The 10310-nt window shown below is 53.4% G+C and overlaps 1 protein-coding gene across 1 annotated transcript; it reads right to left on the reverse strand.

Moving 5' to 3' along the window:
* Nucleotides 1–7694: 7694 nt before the first annotated feature.
* SYNDIG1L (synapse differentiation inducing 1 like) lies at nt 7695–9705 on the reverse strand. The gene is made up of 3 exons (XM_003786910.3): nt 9289–9705; nt 8099–8239; nt 7695–7943 (listed from the first exon to the last, which is right to left on the reverse strand). Exons 1-3 carry the CDS (start codon nt 9703–9705, stop codon nt 7785–7787), a joined length of 717 nt encoding a protein of 238 aa, XP_003786958.1. The 3' UTR covers nt 7695–7784.
* Nucleotides 9706–10310: the final 605 nt, after the last annotated feature.

The raw sequence follows: 10310 nt of genomic DNA on the forward strand, positions 1-10310 counted from the left end.
AAAATTTGCTATCTTATCCATTTTTAGGTGTACTGTTCTGTAACATTAAGTATATTCACGTTGTTGTCCAACTGATCTCCAGAACACCCATCTTGCAAAACCGAAACTCTGTGTACCCTTTAAACAACACCCTATTTCTCTTCTGTCCCCCAGTCCCTGGCAACCACCATTCTACTTTCTATTTCTAAGAATCTGACTACTCTAAGAACTTCACAGAGACATGACTGGTTCCTTCATGTCCCTTAACATGATGTCCTTGAGGTTCGTCCACATTGCAGCATGTGACAGGCCATTTGAGAGGCAAAAGCTGATGGGGGCTTGGACTAGGGCTTAGTGACGGAGGTATGAGAACAGAGGCAGGGGGTTGGGGGAGGGAGAGTCACAGGTCTTGAAGGACAGGAAGGTGGTGAGGTCAAGTGAGACGATGCTCCTGCCTCTGGACTTGGCCTTTAGAAGGGACTGTGGACAGGCCAGGGGCACCTAGATCTGTATGCCCCTTTGGAGAATGGTGACCTAGGGGCTGAGTTGAGAGCAGAGGAAACTGAGAAAAAAACCCTCTGCTCTATCCTTAGCCCACAGCCCCACGGAGACCAGAGAGGGAGAGGAGGAAACAGCCATTGTGATTTCTTTGTTCCCCTTGTCTGTCTGCCCCATGCAGATACCACCAGGCTGGGCACCCCAGGGGTCCACATTGCTCTTTCATCTTTCATCATACCATCCTGGAATTGTAAAGCCCCTCCCAGCTAGAGATCCCCTTTCTGCTCTCATTTCCCTTAGGGACTCAGAGATCCCCTCCTCTGAGAGAGAAACTGAAGCAAAGAGAACCCTGACCTCGCCTGGGAACAAGTCATTTGTTTTCCAGTGGCATTCATAGTGAACCTGTTGAAGGCAGGCCCCATGCCAGACCTAGGCTGCCCAGCCCAGACATGAGCTCTACCCTCAGAGCAGAGTGCTGTCCTTTGAACAGGGTGGTGCTGGTGCATGAAAAGGATGGGGAGGTGGTTAGTTCTACTTGGTGCTGGAGCAGGGTGAGTTGTTGTCAGATAGGGCTGCAGAGAAGAAATTTTCTTGGGTTGTTTCTTGGAAGATTTTTATCAGTTTGGAGGAAAAGAAGTTCAAGGTATGGAGGCAGATAAGGGAATTCCAGGAAGTGAGAATAGCCTGAGTGAAGGCAGGGAGATGGGTAACAAGCCTGTGGCCCTGGCTGGCTACCAGCAGGGGTCTACCCTGAGATCAGATCGCAGGGATTTAGGCTTTAATCTCTCTGGTTATGGAAGGGATGGGGTGAGAGAGATGAGGAAATTCTGGCAGGGAAGTCATTGAGGGTGGTGGTCCCCTGGAAGTAGTTTTTAAAAGCTTTTTAAATATTTATTTATTTTTGAGACAGGGTCTCACTGTGTTTCTCAGTCTGGTCTCAAACTCCTGGCCTCTACCCATCCTTCTGTTGCAGCTCCTGGAGTAGCTGGGATTACAGGTATACACCTCCATGCCTGGCCTGGAGATATTTTTTTTTTTTTTTTTTTTGAGACAGAGTCTCACTTTGTTGCCCTTGGTAGAGTGCCATGGCGTCACTGCTTATAGCAACCTCAAAATCTTGAGCTTAAGTGATTCTCTTGCCTCAGCCTCCCAAGTAGCTGGGACTACAGGCGCCTTTCACAATGCCCAACTATTTTTAGCAATGAGGTCTCACTTTGGCTCAGGCTGGTCTTGAAGTCTTGAGCTCAGGCAATCCACCTGCCTCAGCCTCCCAGAGTGCTAGGATTACAAGCATGAGCCACCGCGCTGGGTCCCTGGAGATAATTTTTAAGAAATTTCCACATAGCACTTATTAGATACTCAGAGATGTTGTAGGAGCCCTAAGGGTATTAATTTATATAATACATATATATACTGACAGTAACCCCAACAGGCGTCACTCTCATGATTCCCATTTTCCAGATGGTAAAACAGTGAGGAGTAGCTTGCCCAGAGTTGCACAGAGCAGGGGCAGGATGTGCATGGGGCAGTCTGTTTCCTTACAGTGGTGCCCTCAGCACAACTCTGTGCTGAGTCTCGGGGCCAGCTCTGGGTGGGCATGTTAGGGCTAGGGCTGGAGGGGCTGAAGGAGGGACATTGGCCAGGTGTTGGCCTCAGATGGGAAGGAGGCTGGACCTCAGCATGTTCCCTCCAGGGGAGCCTGGACCTCAGCATGTTCCCAGAGGCCATGGTACTATTCACTCTGAGCTGTGGAACTAAGAAAGGGCCTGCAGTCCTCAGTTTTCTGGTCTGTAAAACTGGGACAGGAACACCTGCCTCAGAGGTAAAGAAAGCCATTGTGAAGGTCTTTTGTGCATTGCAGGTGCTCTGTCAATGAATGTAGGTTGCCCTGCTGCCTGGCCCCAGCCCAGCCCACAGTACAAATACCATCTGTCCCCTTTATGCCCTTCTTGGGTGTCTCTGGGGACCTTGCCCTCTGGGAGTTTCTTTCTCTGCCATTTCCTGCTACAGAACTGGCTTTGAAACCTGCCTGGCTCCTTAGCGGGAGAGAGGTAAAGGCAGTTCAAGGGATGTAGGTTGGAAGTATCTGGGAATGCAGATGGGCTGCACCAACACCTTTCATTTTTATTCAGAACATCTGAGTCTCCCCAATGGGACTCCTCCACCGAGAGTAGCGCCTCCCCCTGTCACAGAGGGAATAAGAGAGTACCAAGGGCTGTCATGAGTTTGGGGCAGGCAAAAGCAAGGCTGTCATCCTACCGCCCCTCCCCTGCCAAGCCACCAAAAATAGAAGGGCCAAGGTATCAGCTCCAGGGAGGGGCTGGCCAGGGAAGCCTTTGAAGCCAGAAACAGCCAGGGAGGGAAGGCAAGTGTGTTAATATTCACAGGGCGGCAGCATCAGTTGTCCCTGGCCTTTCTGTCTCTCTGGCAGGCAGACATCACCAGCCTAGTTCAGCAGCTCCAGGACCTGGGAAGTGAGGCTTGGGCTTGGCTCTTGACTTGCTGTGTGACAGCGGGCCACTCATCTCCCTCTCTGGGCCTCATTTATCTCATCTGTAGCATGAGGGACTGTAACTAGATCACCTCCTGGGTTCCTTCCTGCTGCCACACTCCAGCATTCACACCTTTGGCACTGACCCCTGCCCAGCACTACCTCCTCACCCCACCCTCTGAGTAGGATTTGGGCTTGGCTGAGCCCAAGAAATGTACCAAGATTGCCTCTGGAGGGCAGCAGGGATGCAGGTGTGGTGGGTTTGCCCAAAGCCCCCTCTTCACACAGACCATGTTTTTGTGGGCAGGGGCAGCAGGATGCTCAAGGTCCTTAGCAATCAGGGCAGCTGGGCATGGGCTGATGCACGGGGGGCTGCTGCTGTGCCAGCTGGTGGGGGCAGGTCTAGAGGTGCTGGGGGAAGGGTCAGGGAGGCAGGAAAAGGGAACACTTGGAAGTCTTAGGGCAGGGCCTATAGATAACTGGTGTGGAAGTATTTCACTGTTTTGACAACCCCTGTGACTCTGTCCCCAGCCTCCTCTTCATGTACCCTGTTTATGGGGAGGGAGAGGCTGCAGTGGGAACAGAGATGCTGCTGGATCTCTGGGGAGGTTTCTACTCATTCCCACCATTAGGAGAATGAGTGGGGGCAGGTCACTGTTTCCGCTTAGCTCAGGGTATCCCTTTCTCCCCATGGCTGGGGTATAGTGAAGGAAGGCTTCCTTCTCCACTCCTTTGCCCACGGTATCCACAGCTCCACTTGTCCAGCAGATGACCTGGTCCTGCAGGGTCCCTCCTAGGGTCCTGCGTCCTCTGTAGCTGCCGCCCTCAACCCTCAGCCATTTTCCCTCTCTGCCCAGGGCTTAGTTGTCCCCTCTCTCTGATGCCCCTGTCCATCCCCTGGGTCCCCTGGGCAGGAGCCTTTCCTATGTTGTTCCACCTGGCCTGGCCTGTGGGGCAGAAAGCTGAGCTGGCGGGTGGAGTGGGAGCTGTGGCCAGGGAGGCCCCGGATTCCTGGTGCAGGGCCCCTGCCTCACCGGCTGCCCCAACTTCCCTGTGCAGCAATTTCAGTTTCTATTTTGAACAGTTTGAGTTGGTTGCTTTTCTGCCTTCCTGCTGGGTGTTTATAGTGAGGAAAATAATTGGTAATATTTGCACAGATGTGCTGGCACTGCAGCTCATCATGGGCACCTTTACCCAGGGGACCCTCCCTGCCCCCAGCCTGTTTCTGCCAGCCTAGGGGGGGAGTAGCTGAAGCCCCTGTGCCTCCAGGGGCCTCGGGCAACCAGGCTCAGGCAGAGCCAGGAAGCAGGAGGCCTGAAGTGCCCCAGGCATGCCAGAGGCAGGTCACAGCTCCAAGGAGGGGGAGGTTGGGTGTCACCACCAATGCTCATGCGCAGGGGACTGATCCGGACTGGCCTGGGTTCCACAGGATGGTCCCTCCTAGGGGACTACAGGAGGGGACCTGGGGGCTTCATTTCTGGTTTCTCCTGCAGAGCCTGCATCTGCAGCTGAGGGGAGGAATGTGAAAAGGGGAGGGGCAGCCTCAGGGTTGAAAACAGGAAATCATTTGGCTTCTTTTTCTCTTTCTCAAGGCCCTGGACGGTATTTCAGAGGGCTGGGAAGGAGGGCCTGCACTGAGGTTGTGTGTTGCCTCCTGCCCTTTCTGGGGTCCTGAGCCAGCCTGAGTGGGGAGGGCCTGAGACTCCTCACCCTCAAACCACTCCACCCCACCCCTGCCTGCTTCTTCTCCTCTGGCATGTACATGTGTTGCATGTGTAGGGACAAAAGTCAGTGTGGTGTGTGCGTGTGGGTTTTGTGCATGTGTGGGCAGGGCCAGTGGACATGTGCAAGTATGCATGAAGGTATGCGTGTCTGTGCCTCTGTGTGCCTGTGTGTAAGTGCATGTACATGCAAGTGTGTGCATGTGCTGTGAACATGCACTGTGTGTCTGGGTTTGAGTTCCCCCAGAAGCCAACACGGAGACAAGAATTCAATTGAAGGTAGTTTATTGGGAGGTGATCCCAGGAAGCACAGGACGGGAGTGGGGAAGGAGACCACAGATCAGGGGCTGCTGTCAGTGGATTGCTGCTGTGGCCACTGAAGCCCAGTTCCACTGGGGAGCCCTGGGAACCAGTGTTCTCCCATCCAAGGGCCAGACATGTAGGGTATGTATCCACGCACTCCCTCAGTCAGGGCTGAAGGCTGCATTCGCTATCCAGTGTTACCAGGTGCCCAGGAAGCAGGCTTCAGCACGCAGAGGTGAATGCAGGGGGCACCAGCTGGCCCACTCAGCAGGAGGTTGTGGTGGGTATAGTAATGTGCCACATAGAGCCCTTTCTGGGTGAACAGACAGTCCTCTGCTGCTGAGGTGCTGGCTACAAACAGCCTTTGGGGCTCCCTGTGGGGGTTGCCTTGTGTGGGGTCACACAGTGTTCTGCATGGTCCATATCCAATGACTGATCTACGAGTGGGTAGAAAGGCCTGGCTTTTTGCCCCAACTTGTACCAACTCTGAGGGACGTCTTTGCTCTATAATAGGTTAGCTCAGACTCATTCAGATTGCATCACAGCCTGACCCCTCCCTCTGCCCAGATCTGTCTCCTCCTGCCTTGCACAAATGTTATCCTGAGAGCAGCCCCTAATATAAATCCTGCACACTAATCTCAGTCTCTGGGGCACCTATGCAGCATGCATGTGTGCGTATGTGCATAATTGTCTCATATGGTGCACATATGACAATTTGGTCTTGGATGGGTGCGGGATGTGCAAAACCCACCTCCCAGGGCCTTCCATGCACAGTGACCTAGAGGCAGTCCAGACTTTCTGACAGCACAGGCAGGATCCTGGGGGACATGACCAAGAGGATCTTGGAGATCTGGTGCTGAGGCTGGGGACTGAGGCAGGCAAAGATGGCTTCCCCTCTACATAGCCCAGGAACAGCTCCTCGGATGGAAGATGTGGGGGATTTAAGAATGGGAAGCTGGAGAGTGGGGCTCCTTGGTTTTCATACTCTGGGGCCACTCCATGGAGCCTTTCACTATGGCCCACACTTCTTGTCCCTGACCTCCAAGGCTCTTGAGCCTAGAAGGGATTTTTCTTCAGGCATGGGTCTTGCACAGAGTCAAATGTCTGCTATCACTCTACATTCAGGCTACTCCAAGCTTAGAAATCCTGGGACAGTGTAAACACGCTGGCCATGCTACCTCATAAGGCCAACACATGCACTTATCCTTTCCAGAGGCTGCTGGGAGGTCAGTCTTGGGGAAGATGGGATGCAGGTGAGGACAACAAGAGGGCACCAGGTGTTATGGAAATGTTTATTACAAGGATATATAAATACAACAGTGGGATCTTAAAACTGCTGATGATGCAGGGAGTGAAAGGTGGGGGAGAATAGTGGGACAAGGTATGGCCTATGGTGAGCAAAGCCATAGGCTCTGGATGGGGTATGGGAATGTCCAGGTACCAAAATCATGCACAACAGGGTCCTGTAGCTTGGACCCACACAGGCCTGCCCTCCTAACATGCTGCTCTCTGCCTGCTGGATACCTCTAAAATTCTGGATGTTGCTTAATGGCTGAGCAGCCCTAAGTGGGTTTTTAGTGATGATGCCCCAAAGGTATCCGTCACCAATTTCCCTTCATTCAGAAGTGGGAAAACCTCACTGGTCTTTGAGAGACAGTGACTTTCCTCGAGTTGGTACAACCCTCAGGAATGGCTGCAGTTTGGCTCCAGCTTGGCTCCAGCCCAGACACTCCAGGCAGAATCCCAAACACCTTGGAAACCCCCCTTGGAAGGCAACTGCCGCACCCCTGCCTACAAATGCTGGAGTTGTGTGAAAACAAATCCCTTTTTGAATTCTGCTCATCCTTCTAGGCCTTGCTCAAGGGACACCTCCTTGAGGAAGCCTTCCTGAGGACTGCTGGCTACTCAGCAGGCTACGCCTGCCCTGAGTCCCTGCCTCATCTGCATTCACTGCTTCCCAGCAGCTCTCCCCACTGCATTTCCTACAGGGCTTTGAGCCCTGACTCAGTGGCTGGTGGGCTGGTGGCACTTTCTTTCCCTCTACCTGGGATGGCACTGGCTCAGGCCCCCAGGCAGAGCCCAGAAATGGATGATGGGAGCGAGGAACAAGGGCAGAGAGGGGAGACCCTTGTGGCTCAGCAATATTTCAGGGCCCTCCAGTCTCTCTGTGATCACATTTACCTTTTGCTCCTGGACAGAGAAGCTCACGCTGGGACTCCTCTACATAGATGCTATGATGTCTTATAAGCCCACAGGGGAGATGAGCATCCCCCAGACTCAGAAAGAGCAAGGGCTCCTGAGCCTCCACGTATTTCCTTCCTGGCTGGCTGGGGTCTGGGTGTGATGGGCCAGAGAGCAGAGTTAGGGGAAGCTCAGGCTGCCCCAGATGAAGACCCCTGAAGGACTAGGTCTGGTCTCTTGTCCCCCTTTTCCTCCCTGTATCCTCCTGCTTGTTCTCTGGGGGGAGGTTGGCGGAATTGGTGGTGGGCTACCTATAGGACAGGCGACCCTTGAGGGAATGGGCAGGGTAGGCTGAGCAAGACCCTGCCATCTCCGGTGCCCCCTCTGCAGCCTGTGTTAGAGAGCAGTACCCCTGGTCCTGCTCTGGGGCTGGGGGCAGTGGGCAAGAAGTGGAGGCTGGGCTCTGCAGGCTGCAGACTGGGGGCCTCCCCCCAGCAAGCTATTCTCTTGCATTCTGTTTGGGGGCCTGGGCTCTCTGGCAGGTCTGCAACCCTAAGCCCCACTGCTTCCTTAGTTGGGCAGGGGAGGCAGGATCCAGGCCCTACTGGCCACTAGCCATGGCCATTCTGGGACATGTAAGCTGCCAGAGCCACCACCACAGCTACATAGAGACCGGCCCCCACAGCGATGGAGAGTGTAGCCAGGAAGAGGGCCCGGCGGGAGGTGGTGCTGGCCAGGCGGAAGTCCCCCTTGGAGATGGCCTTGCTGGTCTAGGGAGAGAGATGTGCTGATGAGTGAGAGCTTGCCCACACCCAGCAAAACAGCCCAGCTCTCCAGGCCCTCACCCCATCCTCAGACAGGATGCCAACCCTTTCAGCACAGAGAGGTGGCCAGGGAAGAAGCCTGGGGCCCCAGGTGCTCTTACCCCCTGGGAGAAGTAGAAGGCAGCAATGCCCAGTGGCCAGAAGCAGCAGAGCATGGAGAAGAGAGTAAGACCCAGGTGGTCCCTGGGAGGCAGCGTGAGGAAGTTGTCTTCGCTTTCACTCTCTGTTGAAGTTGCATTACTCTGCAAAACAGTGGGGCGTGGTGACCAGACCCAGGTTCACCCCAGCCCCTTCAGACTGGCAAGAGTTTTTTTAAAAAAGGAAACACCCAGTGGGCAATTATGTGGAGCAATAGATAGTCTGTTCTGGTGCTAGTGGGAGTGTGGGTTGGCCTGGGTGTTCTCATCAAAAGCCTTAACAGTGACCCGACGATTCCACTTTTAGTAATTTATCACGAGGAAAGAATGCAAGTTATGTCCAGGGCTGCTCATCAAAAGATGGCAATTGTAAAAAAGACACTCTCAATGTCTATGACCAGGAGATTGAATTAATAAATGATGGAAGAACTTACAATGGAAGACCATGTAACCATTAAAAATCACCTTGTAGAAAAATATTAAATTACTTGGAGCAATACTGAAATATGTTGTGAGAGAGAAAAAATCAGGTTATAAAACTATGAATAGGCTCAGTGCCTGTGGCTCAGGTGGCTAAGGCGTCAGCCACATACACCAGAGCTGGCAGGTTCCAATTCAGCCCAGGCCTGCCAAACAACAATGACAACTACAACCAAAAAATAGCTGGGCATTATGGAGGGCGCCTGTAGTCCCAGCTACTTGGGAAGCTGAAGCAAGAGAATCGCTTAAGCCTAGGAGTTGGAGGTTGCTGTGAGCTGTGATGCCACAGTACTCTACCCAGGGCCACAGCGTGAGGCTCTGTCTCAAAAAAACAAAAAAAACAAAAAAACAAAAACTATGAATAGCAAGATCTCTTTTGGGGACTGGAGTGAGGAAAAAAACATGTGAATGAAGAGACTTAGACAATTATCTACCAAAATAGTAATGTTATCTTTGAGTGGTTTTCTGTATTGAGTTTGAATTACTTATATAATTAAGAAAACAAGAATAATAAATGCTATTAAATAGTCAGTTCAAGCTAGTGTTTCTGAACCCACAGACATGGTGACTGTACATGGTAGCATACAGATTCCTGGGTCCCAATCCAGGCCTATTAAATCTCAACATCTGGTAGAGGGGCCCTGGGAATCTGCATTTTAAACATATGTGCTCACCTCATCCTCCTCCTGGTCATCCTCTTGGCCCTGCAGCTCCTCTTGAACTCCATAGGACACAGTATGGATGGTGACATCCTCTTCAGCTTGGCTGGGTCCTATGGGCCGCTCTGTGGGCCCTGCCTGGGGCTCCCTGCCCTCTGTGAAGCTGGTCTCACAGCTATCTGCCCTGGGCTCCTTCACCTTGTCCCTCCCCAGGAGGCAGCTGGGCCGGTACCAGGCCTCCACGGCCAGCTGCAGGGACCCCGGGTCCAGGAGCTGGTGGGCTCGAGTATGGCCAGTGCTACCCAGGAGGTAGGAGTAGAGCTTCTCCCGGCAGGACCAGCTGGGTGGGGTCTCTGGGTAGGGACAGGGGCCATGGAGGTGGGCAGGGCTCCTGGGCAGCAGTGGATTCTGAAGTTCACTCAGACTCTCCATGGTTCTGGGGGCAGCTGCTGGGGAGAGGAGCCTGGGCCAGCCGAGCAGTCCTCAGAGAGCCTGTCGGAAGAGCAAGACATAGGGCACTGATGCCTGGGCACCAGGTACAGGACCAGAAGGGTTGGAGAGCACAGGCTCTGTAGTCCCCCCTCATCTCATACTCTGCCTTTGCCATTCACCAGCTGTAGGACCTGGAGCTGGCTATGTCACTTTTCAGGGCCTCTGCTCCTTTGCCTGTGGACTGCGGACAGCCGTCGCACTTACCGGGTAGAGATGGCGTGCTTACCCATTCAGCACACACTTATGCAATGTCGGCTGTGTGCCAGGCACCCTCCCAGATGCCTGGGACATGGTGGTGAGAACGGCGAGGGGTGGGGAAGGGAGAGGACGCACATTTTGTCATTATGGAGCTTCCAGTCTGGTGGAGAAGACAGCTGTAAAATCCTGTCCCTGTCCTGAGGGAGAAGTACAGCAGGTGGGAGTGAGAACGTGCCACGGACAGACTGGCGCACAGACGCTGAGCTGACATGTAAAGGGAGAGTCAAGTCAACAAGGTGAAGGGCGTGGAAACACGTTTCATGCAAAGGGGAGAATGTAAGTGAAGG

Source organism: Otolemur garnettii, unplaced genomic scaffold, assembly GCF_000181295.1.
Source record: "Otolemur garnettii isolate 467f Iridium unplaced genomic scaffold, OtoGar3 scaffold00020, whole genome shotgun sequence".
Classification (NCBI taxonomy): domain Eukaryota; kingdom Metazoa; phylum Chordata; class Mammalia; order Primates; family Galagidae; genus Otolemur; species Otolemur garnettii.